We start from the raw sequence: 26405 nt of genomic DNA, 5'->3' as shown, positions 1-26405 counted from the left end.
ATTAGAATCACAATCAAGAGATAATCAGGGGGTCCAGGTCATGCTAGACTCATATGCAAACATGAAGTTATATATATACTTATAAAAGTGTCAATTTCATTTTCATAGGTTCCCACCAAAAACTGCCACTCCTTTTGCATTTTTCACCCAAAATGTTGCTATGTTTCTACTCTCCCCATAGAAAAACACTCCATTTCCACTTCGTACATCTATGTTAAGGTTTCCTGAAAAAGAAATATCTATTTCTATCCCTCTTCGTCAGCAGTAGAGTTTGATGTAAACATAAGATTCATGATTTGTGGAGTCATCGGGGGGACGGGTCACCGACTGCGATGTTAGAGAAGGATAGAAAAATAAGATATAATTAGGAAGTTAGGGTTAGGTTTTTGTAAGCAAACATATCCATTGTATACTGATCTGCAGGTTCCCACCAAAGATGGATGCTCTTTTTCTGCATGTTTTCACAAGATGAAATGTCAGTGCACACAACATTACGATAATAATCGTGAGCAAAAGAGATACTCAGGGAGAGTCAGGGTTAGGCTAGACTCATCAGCAAACGTTTCATTCTAGATGTTGCAACCCTCTTAGCCTGGCCACGGAGAGTAGGGTCTTTCTCAAGTGGATATGTCCTAGGTTTTTTCTTTCCCCCGCATGGGTCCCTGGGCCCACCTTATATACAGCGGGCCGCAGGTTAAATTCGCTCAGTGCCCTCCCTACAACGCTCTCGTGGGAGCGCATGAGAATTCAATAGATGGAAGGACTCGACTCCCGATCTCTTCCCATATGACTTTTGGTCCTTCTTCCTCAGCAAATATAAACATAGAATGTATATGTTTTTCTCAAACGGCCGAGAAATATAAGAACAACTATTTCTAAGTTGCTGAAAACCATCGTCCGATATAGACATAAAATCCATGGTTCATGTGCACATTAAAAACGAGAAAATCTTGATGTGACGACTATCAATGTCAACCATATTTCGAAGTTGATCTAGCTTAGCAACTATGAAAATCTATTTACAAGCTTCCGTTAACCTCATCGTCACACAAATACATAGGTACAAACTACATTAAAAGTATATGAAAAGAAGAGCGCGACCACATCAGTCAGCATTACTACTCCCCCTCCCCTTCTTTCTTGCGCTCCCGTCGCTTTCCACTCCTCTCTCCCGCATACGCATCCCCCTCCAGACGCGCCACTGCCATCAGTCCCGCCAACTCTCGAAATACCTTGTTTCCACCTCGTACTTCTACATCAGGTTTCCCGGAAATCAAATATATATTTCTATCGCTCTCTACCTGTACTAAAGTTTGATCTAAACATAAGACTCATGATTCATGGAGTCATCGCGGGTTACAGGTCAAAAATTGCGATGTTAGAAAAGGATGAAAAATCAAGAGATAATCAGGGAGTTAGGGTTAAGCTAGACTCATAAGCAAACATAGCCGTTATATACTTGCGGAAACGGCAATGCCGGTTCTGCACGTTCCCGCCAAAGCTGATGCTCTATTTCTGCATGTTTCCACCAGACGACATTTTAGTGTGTGTGACGTTACAATGAGAATCGTGACAAGAGATATTCAGGGTTAGACTATACTCGTGAGTAAACATGACTTTCTTATATACTTATAGATGTGAGTCGGAGTTTCGTGTGACACTGTCATTGGGGGGATGACTGTTTGGTAGGGACAGACAACGGCCGATTGAAGGGCGAGGGCGAAGATACAGCGAGTTCACCCCAGGTCAGGCCCCTTGGGGAGAAGGAAAGACACTACTCCTACGTTCAGTGTTGTTATGGTCGTCGAATATCTAGGGGATCAACATCAAGGTCAAGGTCTATCCTGGTGGTTACAACCCTGTCCGCCTGGTGGCGGAGAGTGGGGTCTTTCTGAAGTGGATCAGTCCTAGGGTTTTTTTCTCTGCCAGAGGGGGTCCTTGGACCCGTCTTATATACAACGGCCCCTCAGCTTCCATTCACTCACTGCCCTTCTACATCGCTCCGCCATCCTAAGAAATCAGTAGATGGAAGGTCTCGACTCCCGAGCTCTTCCCATCCTTCTTCTGGTCCTTCTACCCCCCCAGGTCCTGGTCTCCCTCCATTCCTCCTCGCGTCAATATGGCAATTTCGTTTACATAGGTTCCCGCCGAAAACCGCCGCTCCTTTTTTGTGTTTTGCCTGGAATCGACGCCGGGTTTCTAGAAAAACACCCACTCTCCATTTTGCGCTTCTACGTTAAGGTTTTCCAAAGAAGCAAAATTCGATTCCTACCCCTCTCCGACTGTACTGACACCATCAGCACAAAAATGGAAGAAATCTACCGGTTTTGCTACTTCTCGGGCGCCCGAACAACACGAACAACCACTTCCAACTCACCGTTAAACACGACGGTTTGATCTAAACATGAGATCCATTCATGATTGGTATACACGCATTGTAAGAAAGAAGAAGAAAGCCTTAATGCGAGGCTATCAATGTGAACCATATTTACCTGTGGCAATCTCCTCATCCGAAATCTTATTTACAAGCTTCCGTTAGCATCATCGTCACACAGCACAAGCACGCCGGTCCAGGCTATACAGTTGCGCATAGAAAAGATCTGAAAAGAGGAGCGCGGCCACATCAGTCGGCGGTACTCCTGCCCCTCCCCCGCCTGCGCTGGTGGACTCCCGTCGCTTTCCCCTCCCCTCCCCTCCCCTCCTCCGCATCCACATCGCCCCCATTCCATTCCATTCCCACCCCGTCCCCCCGCCAGATGCGCCGCCAGTCCCGCCGCGCGTAGCAGTTCGCTCCGGCGGTCCGCAATGGCGAGCGCGTCGGAGGACGAGGCGGGCTCGGAGCGCTGCTGCGGCAGCTACAGCCCCAGCGCCGACGTCAGCGGCTCCGAGACCTCCAGCGACTGCTCCGCCCCGACCCGCCGCTTCCCCTTCTCCTCCTCCTCCCGCGGCCTCGCCTCCTCCTCCTCCTCGCAGCTCCCCACCCCCTCGGCCGCCTTCCACCCCTCCACCCCCGCCTCTGACCTCTCCGGTAAGTACCCCGCCCACCCTTTGCTTAGATCTTACTCCACTCCGCACCAGTACCGGCGCTTTTCTGTTTCTGACGGGAGAGCCTTCTTTTCTGCTGCGTTCGCCGTGGCAGAGATCGACATGATGAAGGAGCGCTTCGCCAAGCTGCTGCTGGGCGAGGACATGTCCGGCAGCGGCAAGGGCGTCTGCACCGCGCTCGCCGTCTCCAACGCCATCACCAACCTCTCCGGTACGCGTCTCCCTCGGTCAATCACTTCACCTGCATTCCCGTGATTTCTGCCGCTGAAAATACGTGCTGAATGCCGCGTTTGTTTTGTTTTGTTTGTTTGTTTCCTTCCGAACCCGTCCAGCCACCGTGTTCGGCGAGCTGTGGCGGCTGGAGCCGCTGGCGCCGGCGAGGAAGGCCATGTGGACGCGCGAGATGGACTGGCTGCTCTCCGTCGCCGACTCCATCGTCGAGCTCATCCCCTCGCTCCAGGAGCTCCCCGACGGCGGCGGCCAGTTCGAGGTCATGGTGCCGCGCCCCCGCAGCGACCTCTACATGAACCTCCCCGCTCTCAGGAAGCTCGACGCCATGCTCCTCGCCATGATCGACGAGTTCAAGGAGACGGACTTCTGGTACGTCGACAGGGGCATCGTCGTCGACGACGGCGGCGGGGGGCCCTGCCCGTCCTCCTCGTCTTCCTCCTGCGGGCGCCCGTCGTCGGTGCGGCAGGAGGAGAAGTGGTGGCTGCCCTGCCCGCGGGTGCCGCCCAAGGGGCTGCCCGAGGAGGCCCGGAGGAAGCTGCAGCAGAGCAGGGACTGCGCCAATCAGATTCTGAAGGCGGCCATGGCGATCAACAGCGACGTGCTTGCTGAGATGGAGATCCCGGAGGCGTACCTGGAGTCCTTGCCAAAGGTAAACACTTCAAAATTCAGTATCATTCAGTGGTACTACTAACTGTCACTGAGCTGCTATGCAAACTTAAGTTGCTGATAAGAGTGTACCAAATGCATGAAGTACTTGTTTTGGGTCATGGATATTTCTATCAATTGTTGGTCGAATCGCCAAAAAATTATACAGTATATTTCTGTGAATAGGTTTATCCATTATAATGTCTTGTTTCTTTCTGCAGAGTGGCCGATCTTGCTTGGGTGAGATAATTTACCGGTACATAACGGCCGAACAATTCTCACCTGAATGCCTCCTGGACTGCTTGGACCTGTCATCGGAGCACCATACACTTGAAGTAGCAAACAGAATAGAGGCTGCCATCCATGTCTGGAGACTAAAGGGCCAAAAGAAAACGGCGCCTCAGGCAAAGTCAAAGAAATCTTGGGGTGGAAAAGTGAAGGGTCTTGTTGGAGATACAAAGAGCCAAGTGCTGTCCCAGAGAGCCGACGGTCTGCTACAGAGCTTAAGATTGCGACACCCTGGCTTGCCACAGACTTCCCTTGACATGAACAAGATCCAGTATAACAAGGTTAACAATTCTTCACACCCTACTCAGTTTGAAAACTATGGCCTTGAAAGTGATTGCTTGCATTCTTATCTGTCCATTCAAAACTGATTCTAGCTAGACCTGGAGCTTACAATTATCATCAGAAACCTGCTCTGTTAACATCACTGAACTTTCTACATGACTTGCTTAAACAAAGTTTCACCCTGTTCCTGCCTTGTCTTGCCCAGGATGTTGGCCAGTCCATACTTGAAAGTTACTCGAGGGTTCTGGAGAGCTTGGCGTTCAACACAATTGCGAGGATTGACGACGTGATCTACGTGGACGACGCCACGAAGAAGTCTGCCGCGGCGGAGACCGTTTCGATCTTCAACCGCGGCACGGGCGCACCAGTCCAGAAGAAGATCTCCCCAAGCCCATTCTCGATCCAGCACACGCCATACGCCTCCCCCTTCGCCACACCCACCTTCTGCTCCTCCACCCCAGTCAATGGCAACAGCCCCGGAAGAGCACCGCAGCCTCCACCGAGCAAAAAGAACCCGCCAGCGAAACCCGAGATCAAAGTCGAGAAGCTCTTCTCCGGTGATGTAGAGAAGGTGTGGACCTATGCCGGAAACCTGAGCGCGCGGAAAGAAGCCGGAGACGCTCCTGAAAGGGACTGAGTTTTTGGCGTGCGCCTCCTCGGCGAGGTCGACAGACAGGTATCAATCTTCATTCGACAGATACTGATCCTGTCGGTAGGGCTAGAGCTTCCCTGTACAGAAGCAACATCAGTCATTCTTTTTGTGCTTTCTTAGCGCGATCGATCCGCGGACCGTGTACCATCCCTCCCTGCTCAGTGCTAAGTGCTCACCTAGTAATGGAGTAAGTGAACTCTTGATGGCGTCTAGTTTCTCTGTCAGTCAGCTGTGTGTACCACCCCTTGTTCATGTCTATACTAGCTTAGCTAGCAGGTCGGGTTGGGCAGCAGCCGAGTGAACTTGAGATGTGGTTGCTGCTGCTGCTGTAGGTTTTTTGTGTCCCTGATCCTGAAGCCACCGGTGGTGCTGTGACAGTTAACTGCAGCTGCAGTGGGATGTTTGTTGTACTGTACTCCGGTGGCCGTGCATTCTGATGTCTGACAATTGTCTGTACTTACATGCTCCTTGATGAATTGATCTGACGCTAGTTTCTTCATATCTTTGCCTACTGGTACTGTTATTAACTGTGATTTGATCTGATCGCAGCCGTTGAACTGATCAACGGTCACTTCATTCATCTCTGGAATGAGTACGCAGTGACAGTGGCACTGCTCGTTCATTGGTGCCGTTGTATGCAAATTGGTTTGGTTACAGTTATTGTGGGCGCGTTTGGTTAGTTTCTCAGCGGAGCCTGTCCCCGTGGAGCCTGGTTCAGTATACAGGCTCTGGGCCATCGTCTGCATGTAGTTTGGTTGCCTGCATTAAGCCTAACTCTCATACTCCCTGTGATGTAAATTGCACAAAGCCCAACTTGCATCCCTGTGGTGTAAATTGCACAAAGCCCAACTTGCATCTTAAAAAAGGGCCACTTTGAGCGCTCCTAGCGAGCCAGGTTGAGGGCGCTTTAAGGCCTCCTTTGATTCATAGGGTGGAAAAATCGTAGGAATAAGAAAGTCATAGAAAATGAGATGACATGTATCTTAAATCCTATGAGTAGGAATGGGAAAGAAGATGCCCTTTGGTTCACATCATAGGATTTTTTTCATTGAGTCTAGGCTAATGTTTATTTTCTTATGAAATGTGGAGGATAGGAAGAATTCCTCCATAGGAATAGGATCCCATTCCTACAAACCAAAGGGCTCTAAAGAAATTTTTCCTATAGAAATCCTATACTATAAAATTCCTACAAGATTCCTCTAAACCAAAGGAGGCCTAAGTTTCGTACGGCCCCATTTCTACATGCAAGTCAGGCAACCAAACAACATGCTACTTAGCCCGCCAAAGCTTGGTTGGCCACTTGGCCTTAGAGCATCTCGAGCCGCGTCCCCAATAGGCCCCCGGCCTTTTTTTTTTGGTGCCGACGCCCAAAAAACGGTCTAGTCGCGTCCTCAGGAGTCCTTTTTTCGCCGGTTAGATCCGAAATTGGCGACGGTGGACCCAGGTCGAACCTAGCGCTTGGGGTGGGGGGTGCCCGGGGCGCCGGGGCAATCGTTTTTGGCGCGAAACAATGGCGGGCCCGCCGAGTCAGTGACCCCGAGCCTCGTCGTCCTCATCGCCTCAGTTTCCCGCGGGGAATGAATGCCAATGCTGCCGCCGGTCAGCCTTCCATTGATTCCTCAGGTGCGGCAGGCGGGGCTCCCTCGCCGGTGGAATCACCCGCCCGCAACCCTCCTTCTCTCGCCGCCGACGCCCTCTCTCCCTGTCTAGCCACCGCGTGCACGCACAACCCGATGGGTGAACGGTTCCCCGGCGACGCAGCGGCGGCCAACGGCTTCGGCCACCGCTCTCTCCACGAGTGGGAAGCTCACCTTCTCCACGAGGCGAACTACCCGGCGCCCCACGACATGCGCGCGCCGGGGCGGTGGAGGCTCAGCGCCGAGGGCGTCCTAGTCCCCCCTCTGCCCGAAGTCGAACACCCTGGATACTTCCACACCAAGATCGAGCGTGTGCGGGCCTCCCTGACGGAGGAGGAGCACGCCCTCCCGGAGTACGACGCTGGCAACCACGAAGCATGGGTGGCGTACTTCGAACGCCGGCAGGCGGAGCGGCTCGCCTCCGTCAACAACGCGCCGATGGTCAGGGGGCGCAACAACAGCGACGGCCGTCGCCTGTGGTGGGGCGCCCCTGGCCGCATGCTGCACGCCATCCTCGAGTACCTCGAGGGCTGAAACGATCCGCCGATGCAGTACCCGGCGGCCCCGACCCCCCGTCGGAGTGTCGGCCCGTGGCGAATGCTGGGTGGGTCTTCCTTCCCCTCCTCTTCTCACTCCTCCGGGTCGTCAGCGCTCGTCAGCGTCAAGCCCGAGACCGTGGAAACGCCGCTCGGCCGGCGCACCCGCAACGCCGCTCTCGTCATCAACGAGGGCGGCCGTGCCTCCTCCTCGGCTCCTTCCCACCTCGTCAAGTCGAAGACGGAGCCGGGGCTCGCCGTGAAGAGTGAGCACGATGACAAGGCGGTCATGAAGTGGGCGCGGGAAGATTGGGCCCGACTGGAGATGGAGCGCCAGCGCCGCGCCCTGGAGGAGATCGCCGCGCGCCGCCGTGGGCGTGACGAGGGCGGCGTCATCGTGCGCGAGGACATCAATGACGACGCGCCGCCGTCGGCCAAACCAGTCCGCTAGGGCGACCCCGGCCAAGGGTCCAGCAGGGACGGCCGCGTGAAGGAGAAGGACGGCGACGACGACAACGGCGACTACGTCGCGTTCAGCGAGTTCTTCGGCCTGTAGGCGCGCCCCTTTTGTTTTTTAGTGAAATTTATGTTTTCTATATAAAAAACTATGGAACGCCTAATCTACATCATGTTTGCCAAATTTTGACCGAATATCTTTTTACAAAATATTAAAAAAAGACGTCTGGAGGTGATCCTGGGGCCGGCGGCTGGGAACCCGATTGCACCCTGTGTTTCTCTCTCTGGCCTGTGTGGACCTGCTTGGCCTCTCCATGGAGGAAGCAAAGGACACCTTTGTTACTGAACCACACGGCAAAGCCATCGAAACCTCAGGTGAAAAAAGTGGTATACTTGCACCGCAAATATACCAAGCGTGGCCTTCCTCTCCTCCCTCTCGTCTGATCATACGCCTTGCCTTGGAGGCATGCAGCATCTTGCATTGCATGGACGGTGACTTGTCCCTGCACCGCAAGTCTCCTGCCTGTTGATCTTGCAACCGGAATGCAACTTGCTTCCTCTGTCCAGCTCGTATAAGTAGGGGCAGTGCGAGGCCATGGTCCTCCAAGCTTTTGCGAGTTGCTTCTTTCTCCTGTCCGCGTAGTTCGACGGCAGCGAGTTGCCGGAGACAGACAGAGAGAAGCAGCGGTTCACCCCGTTGACTGGCATGGCGACGGCGGCCAAGGATGCGGCGTCCGCGGCGGAGAAGAAGGGGGCGGCGGTGGCGGTGACGCAGATGAAGCTGCTGGTGGACAGGCGGTCGCGGCGGGTGCTGTACGCGGAGGCGCGCAAGGACGCCGTCGACTTCCTCGTCGGCCTCCTCCGCGTGCCCGCGGGCCTCGCCGCGCGCGTCATCGCCAAGCACGCCGCTGGCGCTGCAGATGGCGCCGGCGACGTTCACGCCGACGAAGCGCACGCCGCGCCGGGCTCCCTGGGCACGCTCTACGCCGGGGCCAAGGCACTGGGCGACGAGTTCTTCGTCGCCGCCGCGCCCGACCGCGACGCGGTCCTCTGCCCGGCGATCCCCTCGGCCGCGCTCGCGCTGCTGCTCGAGGGCGAGCCGGCTGCGGCGGCGGCCGCCACCCCGCCGCCCGCCACGCCCGCCCCGCCGAAGCGGTACTTCCGGTGCGCGGGCCCGTACGGGACGTCGTGCCGCGGGAACCCGACGTGCGTGACGGACGTGGCCGGCCTGCCGTGCCCGGTGTGCCGGCAGCCGATGACGGTGGAGATGCGGTGGAGCCCCGGGGACGCGCACGGCAAGCTGGCGCAGGCGGCGGCCCAGGAGGCGGCGGCGGCGGCGGCGGCGTCTGCAGGAGCAGGAGGGTACGTGAAGGAGGTGGTGAGCTACCTGGTGATGGACGACCTCACGGTGGAGCCCATGTCCACCATCTCCGCCATCATGCTGCTCAAGAAGTTCAAGGTCGCCGACTGCTCCGCCCTGGAGGAGCTCACCGTCGATCTCGGCCACAAGGAGGCCGTGCTTCTGCTCAAGGCCGCGCTCGAGTCCAAGACGGCGCTCACCGACGTCTTCTGCGGCGGCGTCTCCATTGACAGGCTCGAGTGAGAGCAAACGAGCGAGGGGCCGAGCACCATGAAAGCGCAACTGAGAGGCCGAGGAGATGGTATAATACATAACCATACATACCGAATTGTACATGAAGCATGTTTAAACGTAGCACACGTATCAATCTTATGCTAATATTGTACTGTAAATAAAAAAAGCTTCATCTCTGAATACAAGCACATGCACAGCGAGCGAGTGCTTTTGTGGAAATTTGACTGCGTCAGCAGATGGCCTCAAAAGACTAACCAAAAGTTCTGGATGTTTCTAGAATTTGTTATTTGTTGTTATTTTTCATTTGCTTCTCCCGCGATGGGCACGTGGGCCCTTTAGAATTGTTTTTTCGAATGTTCACCGGAGGGGAGTTTTCCCCATATGAATTGTATTCATTTTTGCCTACAGACTTTACAGCCTAACACAAGGGTTCAAGTGAACCAGAAAAATAGGGGGCACACAAGGAAGAGATAAAGCGAAAAATACATACCGATAACACATGACGATGGGGGACACAACACAACAAAGGGCACCCCGGCCCCCGGGCCCTTTAGAATTTGATATTAAGGACTTGACTTTTTAGGATCCAATATCACTTGAGTCTTAGGTATTGCCCATGTTATCAAAAGGGGCCTTTGAACCTAGGGAGGAGATCTTTTCTCAAGTGCTCAGACTCAAATCTTCAAAATTTCATATGAACCCAGGGAGGAATAATCAACCTGAGGTACGAAACATCTCAACGTGTCTCAACATAGTTTCAAAGATATATATATATATATATATATATATATATATATATATATATATATATATATATATATATAGGACAAGGTCCAATTTATTAGAGAGAGGACGAGAATGCTATGACGTTTCATTCCACTGTCTATCTGACATGCTTTCAAATGATCAGATCTATCCGAGTCATGCTCATGGTACACTAGTAAAAAAGGGGGCTTTGGTCCAGGCCGGGTAAGCCCATTAGTCCCGATTCAGTCCAGAACCGGGACCAATGGATGCATTTATCCCGGTTCGTGCGGCTAAGGCATTAGTCCTGGTTCACCTGGACCCTTTAGTCCCGGTTGGTGGCACCAACCGGTACTAAAGGTTAGACCTTTAGTCCCGGTTGGTGCCACCAACCGGGACTAATGGGCTTTGAGGCATTAGTTCCGGTTCATGGCACGAACCGGTACTAAAGGTCCCATTTTCAAACTCTCTCCCCCCCCTGTGGACCGCCTTTTCAGTTTTAGAAAAAACAAAAGAAAATGATGGAAATGTCAAAAAAATAAAATAAAATAAGTTTCCCATGTGATATGTGGTCTAGTTGTTGGGAAAATTTACAAATATGAATTTCGACTTTATTTACAAAATCTCTCTGGAATTTGTAAAATGGGCATAACTTTTGCATACGAACTCGGATTAAAAAGTTTTTTATATGAAAAATCATCTACTCGAAAAGTTACATCCGATGGAGACCGCCTACGGCCTGTTTGCAAATTTGTAGAATCCTCAAATTCCAAAAGGAAAAAAAGTTATGCTCAAATTTCAGTTTTTTTTAAATTTTCATTAAATCTGGTCAAACTATGGTCAAACTACTTATTCAAGAAGTATTAGTGTTACTAAATAATTATTCAAGAATATTAGTGTTATTAAATAATTATTTCAGTTTTTTTGAACTTTGGTCAAATCTGGTCAAACTATGGTCAAACTGTGGTCAAACAATGGTCAAACTACTTATTCAAGAAATATTAGTGTTACTAAAAAATTATTGTTTTTTAGAACAATAGTTTCAAAATCAAACAGTGAAATGTGTGACTTCATGCTCAAGCTAAACTCCTGAGGGTTAATAGGATTAACATCTTACTATTGTCAGGAAAACGACGAGTGCAGACTTGGAAACGAGGGAGAATAGAACCCGGAAGTTAAGCGTGCTCAGGCTGGGGGAGTGGGAGGATGGGTGACCGTGTGGGAAGTTAGATGATTTGAAATGATGAAGGGTGATTAGAGATTAAATTGAGGAGGGGTGATTAGAGATTAGAGGTTAAAATAAAAAAAAATTTAAAAAAATTTCAAAAAAAAATCAGAAAATTTCCTTTAGTACCGGTTGGTGTTACAGTCCCGGTTCAAACCAGAACCGGGACTAAAGGCCCTTTTTCTACTAGTGGTAATGCATTCATAGGCGAAAGAAATTCATACAGACTCCACAAGAAAGCTATATATACAGTGGCATCGAAACCAAGCATCATCACCGTACATTTAGCTAATGTGTGTTTTTCTATGATCTCTGGAAAAAGTCCGAAGTCCAGAATATTTTTCGTTGCACATGTCATTTTGGTTGACTACTTATTGCACAACCTCAACTTCATTTGTTCTGTCCAACTACTTAATGGTACATCTTTTCCAGTTACATATACAGATATCGTTTTTCAATTTGGACTTGAACCTGCAATTGCAGCAGATACATCTTTTTTCACAACCCTAGAGGGTAAAAACTACTTCCTACGCCAAATGTACTAATATATTGGTTGTAATAGCATCTTCACCCGCCAAAAAAAGGTTGTAACAACATCCTATATTATGGGATGGATGAAGTACCAGTTTGCATGTTTCCGAGATCTGCTTGATATAAATAGAGTTGAGTTAAATTTGGCTGGGATGAATTGGGTCCTAGGTAAGCTCATTTCAGTGGATGGAAGCTATGGACATGGGAGAATAATTGTGCAGTAATATATAAAGAATATGTATAAGTATCTGGGAGCAAAGCATAAGAACAAAAGGAGCATGATAATGACAAATCATCGAAGTAGTAGTTGGCTGCATGTTCGATGGTCAGAGCGATTGCTTAAGTTGAACTTTTGTTTTTCGGTGCTTAAGTTGCAATGGTGAATGGTAATTGTAACTGCATGCCGGCGTTTGCTAGTTCTACTTTTATTGTGAAGATGCATGCGTGCAAGGTAGTGCATCTATGGAAAGTTGAAAATGTGTGTTTGTCTGATGAGGCATCCATGTGTATACGCAGGCAAGCTGCGATCCACCGTATCAACTAGCAGTAACTATTGTGTCAAGGACACACATGAGACATGCATAACGTGGCTCTATAAAAGCAGGAGGCCACGAGCTAGAGCAACAAAGCGCATGCACCATAGTGATGAGCTATAGCTAGAGTCTGTAAAGTTTTCACCGGCTTAGGTAGGATTGGGAGGCAATAGGAACTTAGATGTGTAACAAAATCAACCAGTTTGCACGACGTTGAGCTTTTCGTTGTCAACAAATACTCTTGTCTCTTGTCCGTGATGGACAGTTTGGGAGTTGGCTTTGGATTATGCTTGAGAAACTTAGCTCGCGAGCTGAAGAACAGTATGGACATGCTCGTTTCCTCTCTAAGCAGGAGTCCACATCCCAGTAGGTTCTGACGTTGATATAGAGCGGACTTGATTCCGCGCACCAGGCGTGAGAAATCAAGTTGGTTGGCATGGGCAACCAATTGATTCCGTCGCACCAGGCGTGATGTTCCTTATCGAGCTCATTCAAAATTTTGTTTCAAAATTCAATAATTTGAAAAATGAAAAAAATCCCAGTAAATCATAATGATACCCACTACTAGTGTGATAAAAAAATCGATCTCATTTGGAGCACACGTTTCGGAGATATTTGCAATTTTAGTTGGCTCATGCAAAACCCACAGGGTAGATGTTCTATGCAAAACCAACAGTCACAGTTTGGGGTTTATGCAGTTTCCTCGGGTAACTTTGCTAGTTTATCAACCACTAGCACTAACTATTGGCTGAAGAAAGCACATGAGCAAGCATACTTGCGTAATGAGGCTTTATAAAAGCAGCACGAGGTCACCAGCTAGCTAGAGCGCTAAGCTGGTGTGGTGGTGTGTCATGATATAGATGGTTGGTGGTGTCTCCAGAAATGAATGCCGGGGCGGCGGCCGCGGATGGCGGTCCGCATGGTTGGCCCTTCTACAGGCATCGTGGTAGCGGTGGCAGCTATGCGTCTTGGTCGTATGGGCGGCCAGGGGTGTCGCTGCGGGTAGCTTGGGCTCGTTCGATGTCGGTTGCAGTGGTGACGCCCAAATCCCGGTCTGGAGATTTGTGCTCGCTGCGGCGGTTCTAGATGCCTCGTGCTGACATGGGGCAGCTTCCGAGCCAAAGCTTTGCGCTTTGGTGCCGACGGCGGTAACGCCCAGGATGCCACTCTCCTCTTGAGAATGTTTTCGTAGTTCTCCTCTTCGTGTCAGGTTTTGGGTGAAGACACTTGTTTGTTTCGGACTCGACAGTTCAGACGCTTTGCACCGTTCTCCCTCCTAGGGTCGTTGTCGTGGAGCTTAGGTGTCATTGTGCGTGTTGTGGCGTTGTATCCAGACCTCCTATATATGTTTATTTTGGGAACATAGTCACATGGCTTCTATGTTGTCCGGTTCTCCCTCTTAGAGGCACCCAAGTGTTTGCTATATGGTCAGACAACACACTTCATCGCAAAAACACAGTTGTTAATGTTTACTCAGATTGTGCTAGCATCTCCTGCTTTTCATAGTTCAAGATACCATTATTTAGTAATGAACTTTCTTTTGCAAGAACTCGAACTTGATCTCCGCTATTTTCTTATCTCAGTGTTTGTATTTATGTAGATTGTTGGGTTTAGTTGTCTTGTTGTTGTTGTTGTTGTTGTTGTTGTTGTTGTTGTTGTGCTCTTGAAGGAAGAAACCAAAGGGTAGGAATAAAGGGAGCATGATGCCGGCAACTCATCTAGGCAGTTGGCTCAGGGTGTGCAAAACCGAACCGAAAACAAAAAACCAAACCGAACAGAAATTTCGGGTTTTTCAGGTTTCAGGTTCAGTTCCCAAATATAGAAACCGTTTAACATTCGTTTTTTTCGCTTAGAAACCGGACGGTTTTTAGTTAAACCGAAATAACCAAAGCTAGCTTCGGTGTGTGTTAAACAACCGAAGAGCTAACCCGATCCTTCCCGTCACCCCTCCTTTTATAGCTATCCACCCATCTCGCTGTTGCTCGCTCCACAAGGTGGTACTGAATTGTGCAACGCGGTTGGCGCACGAGCTGGAGGCTGGCATTTGGGCCTGGGCCTTGGGCTGCCTAGCGCATGAGCTAGAGGCTGGCACGGCGCTTGGACCAGGAGCGTGGAAGCTTTTTCTAAATAAAAGGAGCGTGGAGTCTACAGCCTACAAGTTAGCGAGCCAAATGCTATTCGGCGCCTTAAGCGCCGAATACAGGCAAATTGGTACAGGGCGCACACCCCCTGTACACTGCGGGCCGGCCCATCCCACTTCCTTCTACTATTATGTTTTTCTGTTTCTAAAATCCAAAAAATAGTGCTTTCGCTGTGAATCCAACCGTGTTTGTTTCGTTTAAGTAGGGAGCGTACCAACCAATTGGATCAGAAGACCAGCTGTGCTAGAATAGTTCTAGGTATTCTTTATAAAATGAACCGTGTTTGTTTCGTTTAAGTAGGGACCGTGGCGGTGGCTCATCGTCGGCCGCCTCTGCAATTGGCTTGTCTCCCGTGCTTACCTCTGGAGAGCTGGTTCGTCTACCACAATGGCGGCGATCTCCTTTTTCTCGACAACAGAATGTCCATAGGTCGTCTACCACAATGGCGGCGATCTCCTTTTTCTCGACAACAGAATGTCCATAGGGCTTTGGAGCCGACAGAAGCCATGGCGAGAGTGTTGCCGAGAGCAGATAGGGAGCAAAGGAGGTTGGATGCGGCTGTTGCCGGGGACTAATGTTCAAATAGAGACCGGAAGGCAGGCCAAGCGGCGAGGTGGTTAATGGTGGCCGACACACACACACGGACGGGTGGGGTTCACATGAGGGCGTCGGAGTAGGTTCCTCGGCAACCGCACACATTTAATGGAGGGAGGCAGACATACGTGTTGCTATTTGAACACGAAGAAGGCGCGTGCACCTGGCATGAGAGACGTTCTCGGCCGGTGCGCCGCTTTCAATGTCGGCTCTGGTGACAGGTCGTGTTTGCTTTGTACTGGCATGAATGCGACGTTAACCGCTTTGGGCGGGAAACCAAGCTGGCCATGGAGAGAGTTTTTGGGTGGGCGAGGGTTGCCGGACGTCCATTTGGCTGCGATCCAGACGCCCCCCCCCCTCCCCCCGCGCGCGGTTTGTGCGAAAAATAACTTCAACCTCAGAACCATCGAGTGGACCGATACAAAACCATATTAGATGGCAAAACACATTTGGACCGCACGGTCCGGATGGTTGGGGGCAATTTAAGGATCTGTGTTGAAGATGCCCTTGCTGCTTCAATTTGTATAAGCGGGCCATTGATGACCGCACGGATCCAAGCGTACACTTATTTAAAACGAGCAAGTGCAAAGCATAAGCACTAGTACTTACATTGGTGTGCTTAGTTTGTGCATATGCTCGAGCGGCACACCTCCCTTTCTTAATAGTAGTGGTTTTGTACCTAGCTAGCAGGTCTCATCAACGGTACTATACGAATAGGAATGGGAGGTATCGAGAAATCACACACGCGAGTTTCGCGAGGCATGGTCGCTGGAGGTGCATACGGATCAGCTTGCACATACATCGCCTAAGACGTGGTAGCAGTTGATTTCATAGACGTAGGCGCGATGCTAAGGAACGGCCTGAAGGGACGTACATTGAGTTCTTCTCGATCATTGCGTGGTAGCCTACCTGTTTGGATGAAACCCAAACCCAAATCTGTCGATTCATCTCCTTGTTGCACATTAGTTGTACGAAAATGATATCAACGGTCTCTCACTTTGTAGAATGCTATAACGTTTGCTTTCGACTTGCAATATGGGTAATGGAGTTTTGGACGTCTTCAACTCTTCACCATCTGCCAGATTTATTTATTTTCTTTTTTTCATGTTATATTACCTCATGCTTTCTCTGGAGTTTCATAAGTAGTATGAATGACGATGCTGCCTGCAGAGTTGTCTATTTTAACGCGGAATGGCCCTATATTGGACCCTTTCATTGTCACTTAAGCAGCGATTAATCTGGCAGTACAAATTGAAACTAGTGCTCGGGATCAATTAGGAGCTTCCCCTTATACCATTTTATTTTTCTGCTTTTTCATATATACCACTGTACGTTCAAGGTATTTCGATCCATTTTTTTCGAATCTGTGGTGCAACAAGGAAAGAATGGATGTAAATTTGGTAAGCCAAATACCCAGGAGAAAACTCAAGAAATGTTCTATTAATAGCTACAAAGGAATATCTGACCCATGTGGAATTAGTAGTTGCACCCAATTGTTTATATTGTTGGACAGCGCCTTTCAGCGCAAAAACACATTTGTTGAGGCTTAATTAGATTATTATGGTGGCATCTACTACTTTTTATAGTTCAAGATATAGCTTACTATTTGTATTTCTGTGGATAGTTGGTTTCCATTGTCTTGTTGCAGAGTTGGTTTTGAAGGAAACAAAAACGAGAGAAAAGGATAGGAACAAAGGGAGCATGATAATGGCAAAGCGTCTAGCAGTTGGCAGCATGTTGGATGGTCAGAGGGACTACTTAAGTTGCAGTGTTTTTTTTCTTCTGGTGATTAAGTTGCAATGGTAGTTGTAAGTCTACTAATAGCAACATGGTGATTAAGTAACTCTTGGCTGAAGGACACACAGGAGACATGCATGCTTGCATAACGTGGCATTATAAAAGCAACACGAGATAGAGTGCCACATCGGCGTCGATAGATGAAGGAGACACAAGCTGATTGAGGACATGCACTAGGGTGCTCAGCAAAGTAACTAGGTAGGGTGCGTAGAATATCGCTAGCTAGGTAGGATCGAGAGGCAATGGGAACTTACATGCTTATCTGAATGAACGAATTCACACGACATCTTAGAAGCTTTCATTAACGAAGCCTGTGCAAATGGAGAGAGGGGGCTAGAGCTGATCGAGGGTAGTCTATGGGCAGAGCTGGATGCACCCTAGTGCTGAGCAACGTAGCTACCAATTCGGCATCTTAGATGCATAACTTAGGACCAGGAGGAGTCCGTAAAATATCGGCAACTTAGGTATGATAGGGAGGCAAGGCCAAAGATTAGCGGCAATTTGGGAATTCGTTTAAGAAGTATACATGTTGCTTGTCTAATCGCCGTTAGAACTGAACACATATAGGTATTTGTCCTATTACTAATTTTGGATCGATGTTGAGTCAGAACAAGTGTGGTCCAAAACTTCGTTGAGAAATTAATCCAAGGCGTAATCCCTACCAGCCATGCATCGATCTGTTAGGTTGATCTCTCCACCGAGTGGGCTCAACGGCCCATCGGGCCCTGATTTATTCGCGTCCTGATCGGGGGCGCCCAACCGTTCTATGATTGATGGCCCCCTGTGACCTGCAATATATAAAGAGGTGGGGGCCGGGGCGCACGGTACGAGGTTCACCGCGCCGCCAGACTCCCCACCGAAATCCCCTTCCGATCTAGGGCAATCGCAGTGCTCACGGGAATCACCACTTCCACCTCTCCGTTTCGATACCTCTGCCATCACCGGCCCCTACATCACCATGGCCAGCTCTGGATCGAGCTCATCCGCACCCAAGGAAGGTAGGTTACCAGAAAGATCTAGCCTACCACGATCCAAGTGGGTCTATCAATGGTATCAGGCCATCTTGGTTAGATGTTTTTCGGTAAAAAGATAAAACAGAGAAAGAAATAGAGATTCCCTCCCCCCAAGAACCCTAGGCAGGGCAAAGAACGAATCCTTCAAGGAAACGAAAAAAGTAGCGCCGCCGCAAGGCCGCGCCATTCCTCTCGATCTCGATGCGCATTGGCAATCCGAGGCATCGAGAAGAAGAACACCACCCCTTTTCAGGGGCAAAGATCACCACCACCGATCCATTCGACGGCGGCGCGCTCACCGCAAGGGGAACGCGCGACCGGCGAAGGGGTCGGCAGGGGCGAAGCCTCTCCGTCCATCTAGGTCGCCATTGTGCGGCAGTTGCCTCTCTTTCTCTCTGTGGGGAGGAGGTGGATGGAGACAGTAAAAAGAAAAGAAGGGGAAGGGGAAAAGAGTGCTCGCACGGCGCGGTGGCGCGTTGTCGTCGCCGGCGGCCGGCGGAGCCCCGACCCGCTGCATCACAGACAGGGCGAGGAGACAGATCGGAGACGGCTCCTCTCTCTCTTTCTGCCACAGGAGGCTCACGCAAAGAGAAGGAAAGGGAAGGGAGAGGCACACACGGCGCGGTGGTAGACGCCGTCGCCGGCGGCCGGTGCTCTCGCCCGGTGTCTGTCGCCGCCGTCGCCGGCGGCCGGGGCGGCCGGCCGGAGCGCTGCAGATCTTCTCTGCCTCGCCGCTGAGAGAGAAAGGAATGGAAAGAGCGGCGCGGGGGAGGAGAAAAGAATGACTAGGGTTTCGGTCGAGAGAGAGCTGGGTCTTGGTTTTGATCCAGCGAGGACACCGGGCGTCCGTCCGATTTGATCCGGCGGTCCTGAGGAAAACCCTAGCCACAGCGGGCTTTTGGGCCGAAAAGCACAGAGGCCGCAGCCACGGTCAGCCCAGGCCGTGTCACAGCGGCTCGCGCGCCGTAGAGCTCAGGCCAGACTGTGGGCCGGCCTTTTCTGTTTCGGGCCTCGCGCGTCCGGCAGAGGCTGTAGCTGCGCTGCAGTTTAATTTTTTTTGGTTTTCTGTCCAGAGTTTTGGATAGATTGTAATATTGTTTTCTATGCAAAGTTTTTCCAACGAAATTTTTGCTTAGAAAATAGAAAAGTAGAAAAGTTCCTGGAAATATATAAAAAGAAAATTTCCAAATTGTTCATGAATTTTTATAAAGAAATTAAATAATTTCATGAATTTTTTTCATTTGATCAAAGAAAAGTTTCCGCCAAGAATAAAAAGTTCATGATTTTATTCTTGTTTTTCCGCTGTGTACAGAATTAATATTGCTCTTTTTTTCTTGAAAATAAAAGTTTAGAGAGTTTTATTAAAAGAGCATGTTAAAGTTATAATTAGAATAAATATGTTTATGTTATTCTTATGACCAACGTTGTTAATAACATGACCATATTTTATTATTGAAATTAAAGGTGCATTTATTTCTAATATTTTGCCCAATAGTAATATAGATTTAATTGCATAGACAATTATATGTTTAATTTGACCAACGTTAGATTAATGCATATGATTGTTATATTGATGTCACTTAAATTGTGATTTAAGGAGGCTTTCACTTGATGAGTTGCCTAAAAGAAGTTCCGACACTCAGAGGTGACAACCACACTGAGTGGAGGAAGAAAGTTGAACTGGCATTTGTTTGTGCTGATCTGGACTGGGTTCTGGATGAACCACAACCGGTCAGACCTACAGAGCCAGTAAGAGAGACTACTGAGGATGATGCTGCATGGGCTAAAAGGAAGGGGGATTATGCTCCTTTGGAGATGTCCTACATCATAGCCAACCAAAAGTGGGTCAATGCAAATAAAAAATGCATGGCCTTTATAAAGAATACAATTGAGAGCACCATTGTGGGCTCCATTGCAGAGTGCGCTTCAACAGCGGAGTTGCTGACAAAGATAAAGAGCCAGTTCACTGACTCTTCAAAGATATATGCCACCCAGGTGTTAAAACAACTTGTGACGGAACAATACACAGGTGGTGGAATAAGAGAGCACATCCTGAGGATGAGCAATATGGCAGCAAAGTTAAAGCCTATGGATGAGGATCTGGAGATCAAACCAAAGCTCCTGGTCCACCTTGTCATGGCTTCACTGCCAAAGGAGTTTGAAACTTTTGTTGTGAATTATAATATGTCACCTGGAACATGGGACATAGAAAAGACAATTTCTATGTGTGTCCAAGAAAAGGACAGACTAAAAGCTTCACGTGGTGGAACACTCAACTATGTGAAGGATCATAAGAAAAAGAACTACAATCAAAACAACAAAAGTTCTCCTTCAAACCACAAGGAAAAGCTCCCTATCAGCATCAGCGTCAGCAACAGTCTTTCCCAATGGACAAAGACACTTGCCTCCACTGTAAGCAGACCGGGCATTACAAGAAAGACTGCCCTGTGTTGGCCGAAGTCCTTAATGGCAAAGCAAGGTAACAACATTGTTTCCTTAGTAAATGAATCCTTGTACACACAGTTTTCAAAATCTACTTGGTGGATTGACTCAGGGGCAACTGTTCATGTTGCAAATTGTTTACAGGGATTCCATTCGACCTGGACTACGCTAAGAAGAGAAGGAGGCATTGAAGTAGCCAATGGAATAAAAGCAGAAGTTGAAGCTGTCGGCGACATCTCCTTGGAGTTAGCTGATGGATTCAAGCTTCTACTTAGAGATATTCTTTATGTTCCTTCATGTAATAGAAACTTAATTAGCGTTTCATGTTTGGACAAAGAAAATTATGAGTGTTATTTTGGACATGGCAAGTGTGCCATCTGGTATAATAATGCTTATGTTGGTAATGCTTTACTAATGATGAGCTTTATCTGTTATCACTTCGTGAAGAAGTGCATTCTGTATGCAATGTGAATGAGCATGTTTCTGCGTCGAATAAAGAACAAAAGAAAAGAAAGAGAACATTTGACTCATCGAAATTATGGCACTGTCGCTTGGGCCATATTTCGAAGGGGAGAATAGAAAGATTAGTCAAAAGTGAAATTCTTCCACAGTTAGAATTCTCAGACTTAGAATAATGTGTAGATTGCATTGAAGGAAAGTATATAAAACAAATTAAAAAAGGTGCAATCCATAGCTCAAGCACACTAGAAACCACACCGACATTTGTGGACCATTTCCGGTGAAAAGTGTGGATGGATATGACTCGTTCATAACATTCACAGATGATGACTCTCGCTATGGTTATATTTATCCAATCAAAGAAAGATCTGAAGCGTTGGATAAATTTAAAATATTCAAAGCTGAAGTTGAAAATCAGCATGATAAAAGAATAAAGATAGTAAGGTCCGACCGTGGGGGAGAGTACTACGGTCGGCACACTCCATATGGCCAAGTCCCCGGACCTTTTGCAAAGTTCTTACAGGAGACTGGCATAGTTGCCCAGTATTCAATGCCGGGTGAACCTCAGCAAAACGGAGTAGCTGAAAGGCGCAACCGTACACTTATGGATATGGTGCGCAACATGATGAGTTATTCCGACTTGCCATTGGGATTATGGATGGAGGCGCTTAAAACCGCCATTCACATTCTCAATAGAGTACCAAGCAAGTTGGTGCCCAAAACATCGTACGAGCTATGGACAGGAAGGGTACCCTCCCTACAACACTTCAGGGTGTGGGGGTGCCCTGCTGAGGCCAAAATGTTTAATCCAAACATTGCAAAGTTAGATCCCCAAACAGTTAGTTGCCACTTCATTGGCTATCCAGACAGATCAAAAGGTTTTCGTTTCTACTGCCCAGACAGATATACAAAGTTTGTAGAAACAAGACATGCAGTCTTCCTTGAGGACGAAATGATGAGGGGGAGCTTGGTAGCTCGGAAAATTGATCTTGAGGAGAAGAGGGTGCATGCACCTAATCCGATGATTCAGGAGCCATTTTTCTCACTACCAGTTGCAACTCCACCCATGACAACCTTGGGGGTAGACCCGGAACCTGTCCGTCAGGAGCCGACTGAACCCGTTGTTGAGCATGAAAGGGAGGTGCAACAGCAAATTTTAGAAGAAGTGCCAGAAGTTGAGGCACAGAACGTGCCAGAAACTGAGGCCCTTAGAAGGTCTACAAGACCAAGAAATTCAGCTATTTCTACTGGCTTTAAAGTTTATAACACATAAATGGTTCATATGAAAAAAGATCCCACCTCATATGAAGAAGCCATGAGAAGCCCTCATTCATCGATGTGGATGAAGGCAATGGAAGACGAGATGAAATCGATGAGTTCCAAAGATATTTGGGACTTAGAGGAAATTCCTAAAGGAGCCAAAACAGTAGGCTGTAAATGGGTCTACAAAATTAAGTATGACTCTAAAGGGAATATAGAAAAGTATAAAGCACGACTCATGGCAAAAGGATTTACACAAAGAGAAGGGATAGATTACAATGAGACATTTTCTCCAGTCTCATGTAAGGATTCCTTCAGAATCATAATGGCATTAGTTGCTCATCTTGATTTAGAGTTACATCAAATGGATGTTAAGACGACATTTCTAAATGGTGACTTAAAAGAAAATGTCTACATGAAACAACCTAAGGGTTTTATCATGGAAGGCAAGGAAAATATGGGATGCCGCCTGAAGAAATCCATTTATGGATTAAGACAAGCCTCTCGGTAGTGGTATCTAAAGTTTAATCAAACGATTAAAAGTTTTGGATTTAAAGAAAATGTTGAGGATAATTGCATTTATGCAAAGTTTAAAAATGGGAAATATATTTTCCTAATCTTGTATGTGGATGATACCCTGCTTGCTAGTAGTGATGTTAGTCTACTACAAGAAACAAAGAAATACTTATCCTTAAATTTTGACATAACAGATCTTGGTGAAGCATCATATGTTTTGGGCATAGAAATTCATCGAGATAGGAACAATGGAGTCTTAGGACTATTGCAGAAAGCATATTTAGAAAAGGTTCTTAAAAAGTATAATATGCATGCGAGTAAAGCCACACCTGCTCCTATAGTCAAGGGCGATAGTTTTGGGAAATTCCAATGTCCCAAGAACCAGTACGAGATCGATCAAATGAAAGCAGTACCATATGCTTCGGCAGTTGGCAGCTTACAGTATGCACAAGTGTGCACTCGCCCTGACTTAGCTTTTATCACCGGGGTACTCGGTAGATATTAAGAGAATCCAGGCATGGAGCACTGGAAGATGGTAAAGAAAGCATTGCGTTATGCGCAAGGCACGAAGGACTACATGCTAATATACAGGAGAACTGATTCCCTAGAGATAAAAGGGTATTCAGACGCAGATTTTGCGGGGGATAGAGATGATAGAAAATCCACGTCAGGATACGTCTTCACTCTCGCTGGGGGAGCTATTTCGTGGAAAAGCTCCAAACAGTCGATAGTTGCATCATCCACGATGTATGCAGAATTCATAGCATGCTTCGAAGCCACGGGGCAGGCGATATGGCTAAAGAAATTTGTACCCGACTTGAAAGTGGTAGATTGTATTCACAAACCACTAAAGATGTACTGCGACAACCAACCCGCAGTATTTTACGCTCACAACAACAAGTCGAGTAATGCTGCCAAAACAATAGAGATAAGGTATTATGTTGTGAAAGATAAAATCCAGGATCAAACTATAAGTCTCGATCATATAAGGACAAAGGATATGCTTGCGGATCCGCTAACGAAAGGCTTACCACCCAATGTGTTCAAGGAACACATAGCTGGCATGGGTTTAAGAGAAAGCCTTATGATTCCTGGATAGGCCCAAAAGGAACAGAATTTGTTTCTGATCATAACGTATGTTGTAGCTGTATGATTCTAACGGCAATTAAGCTGTGACGATGAAACATGCTCTATGTACCAATATGTGATGAAACAAATAAACTAGAAAGTATAAGGTTAAAAGTAAAAGTTGAGATCAAGGGGGAGAATGTTAGGTTGATCTCTCCACCGAGTGGGCTCAATGGCCCATCGGGCCCTGATCTATTCGCGCCCTGATCATGGGCGCCCAACCGTTCTATGGTTGGTGGGTCCCTGTGACCTGCGATATATAAAGAGGTGGGGGCCGGGGCGCACGGTACGAGGTTCACCGCGCCGCCAGACTCCCCACCGAAATCCCCTTCCGATCTAGGGCAATCACAGTGCTCACGGGAAGCACCACTTCCACCTCTCCGTTTCAATCCCTCTGCCATCACCGGCCCCTACATCATCATGGCCGGCTCTGGATCGAGCTCATCCGCACCCAAAGAAGATAAGTTACTGGAAAGATCTAGCCTACCACGATCCAAATGGGTCTATCACGATCAACCAGCTATACGTGCGCCTGCTGATCAGGGACGGCTAAAAGGCATCGGCCAGATAAACAAATTGACCAGCTCCCTGAATTCGATCAACTTTCGCATGATATAGTTCTACAGGGTACAATATCTACATCGTCAGTATCTGACGGCAGAAAAACTCTCCAGTGTACTAACTACCTCACTGGATTTAAAAACAACGAAGTGAGGAAGTACCTCATGATAAGCCAAAGGCAAAAGGCAACAATAATTCACAAGTTAAAAATACCCCGTGTTCATAGCATCTGTTGCTGTACATCTAGTCTAGTACTTGTGATTTGTTTTTGTCATATTGTTGATGTTTGAATCAACTATATACTTTTTTGACCCCGAAACCGAAACCGTAGAACAATTATTCTATGATAATTTTTATATATTAAATGTTGTGTGCAAAGAAAAGCAAAAGTACAACGGAACCAACAAATCAGCCAACTCCAACTCTAGGGAATATTGTACTAATCAACTACTCCCCCCGTCCCATAATATAAGAGCGTTTTTGACACTACTTCTGTAAAACTTTCTTCGCTATGTTTGAATGAGAATAAATAAAAAAGTTCGTTCTGTGATTAAAATGGCTTGTTAAGCACTCTCTCCGTTCTGTATTATAAGATGTTTCACTTTTTTACTTGATCAAATGTATGTAGACATGTTTTAGCCTATTTGCTCACTCATTTCAGTGCTTATGTAGTCTATATTAAAATATACGAAATGTATAATTCGAAACAGAGGTAATATTATACTGAAAGCAATAAAAGAAGAATTTATTAGCAACTCGTAGGAGCGTCCCCAATATACAGATACGACAGTTGGGAAATAACTGCGAGCTTTAAAGATTTTGGAAGGCAGCATGAAACTTAGATGCTCCCATCTGACATGTGTCATTCCAGACGGCTCATCTACAAAACCTCTTGCAAACTGTGTTATTTACAGGTGTCACATATTTCGAGCTGATTGCGGAAGTCCTTCTGGAGACGGTTCCTTGGCATATTGGGAAGGACCTTCGTATGACCGACCCAGCTAAACAAATGCCATAGATACATATCTATAATGGGCATCTCGAGTTGTCTACGATGGTCTATTATGTACTAGTAGTGATATATAAAGTTGAACACATCTAGTCAAAATATTATTTTAAATATTTTTTTGAATTTTCATCGGGAAGGGAGAGAACTCTCCCACCTGAATTGTATTCATTTGCCTATAAGGCTTTGCAGCCTCGCAAGATGGGCTCAAGTGAACGGTACAAGGGATACATGAAAGGAGAGATAAAATAAAACAACACAACACACCGACGACACACAAGACGTCACACACAGCAGGGGGAGAACAAGAAAGGAAAACACAACACAACACAACAAAAGAGCACCGCCGGTGTAACCGAACGACATCGGCCAGCCGAGACTAAACCAAGGCACTGCACCGTCGGCGTAATCGAAAGGCTCCACGCAACCGAGACTGCACAACGCCGCGACACCACCTGCATCACGGGGCACATTCAAAGGGTCACGCGAGGCCGAGACGACGCCACGCCACCTGTGTGTCACCGGCGTCGTCGAGGGGCATCGCCAAGCAGACCAAACCACGGCACTGCACCGTCGACGTAATCGAAAGGCACTGCGCATCCGAGACTGCACAACGCCACAACACCACCTGTGTCGGGGGTACATTCAAAAGGACACGCGAGGCCGAGACAACGCCACTGCACCTGTGTGCCACCGGCGAAATCGCAGGGCACCGCCTAGCAGAGACACACCAAGAAGCACTCGAGCACGAACATCGCCGAAGAAGAGCACAGACCCACCGTCGACCCCCAAGCCGGCCGCAACACCATGAACATCAACCACACTCCACCGACAACCGCCACACACGCAAGCCGTTGGTTACCACCAACAGCCATGGTCTCCAAGATGACGCCTCCAAGAAGGTAGCGACGAAAATGACGCCGCCGTCGTCCGATCTAGCAAAACAAGATCTTGGGCTTACGCCCGGAGACACTCTCGAGGGATTTGGGTGAACTGGACTCCTCAGCAACGCCCCCAAGGAGGTGAACGACACCAAAAATGGCGCCGCCGTCACCGGCATCAACAGCAGTTTTTGCAAGGATTTCTCCA

General features: G+C 48.1%; 2 protein-coding genes and 1 pseudogene across 3 annotated transcripts; all 3 read left to right on the top strand.

Annotated features, from left to right (window-relative positions):
• The first annotated feature begins 2658 nt into the window (after positions 1 to 2658).
• Positions 2659 to 5642, top strand: LOC125510274 (rop guanine nucleotide exchange factor 1). The gene is made up of 5 exons (XM_048675413.2): positions 2659 to 3028; positions 3140 to 3256; positions 3378 to 3925; positions 4143 to 4490; positions 4697 to 5642. The coding sequence occupies exons 1-5, from the start codon at positions 2806 to 2808 to the stop codon at positions 5126 to 5128; spliced, it is 1668 nt and encodes a 555-aa protein (XP_048531370.1). The 5' UTR covers positions 2659 to 2805; the 3' UTR covers positions 5129 to 5642.
• A 2610-nt stretch (positions 5643 to 8252) lies between these two features.
• Positions 8253 to 9585, top strand: LOC125556525 (uncharacterized). Its single transcript, XM_048719242.2, has one exon. The coding sequence runs from the start codon at positions 8479 to 8481 to the stop codon at positions 9373 to 9375; it is 897 nt and encodes a 298-aa protein (XP_048575199.1). The 5' UTR covers positions 8253 to 8478; the 3' UTR covers positions 9376 to 9585.
• Positions 9586 to 16622: 7037 nt separating this feature from the next.
• LOC147972520 (uncharacterized) lies at positions 16623 to 22118 on the top strand (annotated as a pseudogene). Its single transcript, XR_015603553.1, has 4 exons — positions 16623 to 17929; positions 19542 to 20418; positions 20531 to 20684; positions 21169 to 22118. The product of XR_015603553.1 is annotated as an uncharacterized LOC147972520 (transcript).
• Positions 22119 to 26405: the final 4287 nt, after the last annotated feature.

Source organism: Triticum urartu, chromosome 5A (assembly GCF_056163025.1).
Source record: "Triticum urartu cultivar PI428250 chromosome 5A, HENAU_Tu73, whole genome shotgun sequence".
Classification (NCBI taxonomy): domain Eukaryota; kingdom Viridiplantae; phylum Streptophyta; class Magnoliopsida; order Poales; family Poaceae; genus Triticum; species Triticum urartu.
The sequence above is the reverse complement of the archived record's forward strand: the minus strand, read 5'-3'. Positions and strand labels throughout refer to the sequence as shown.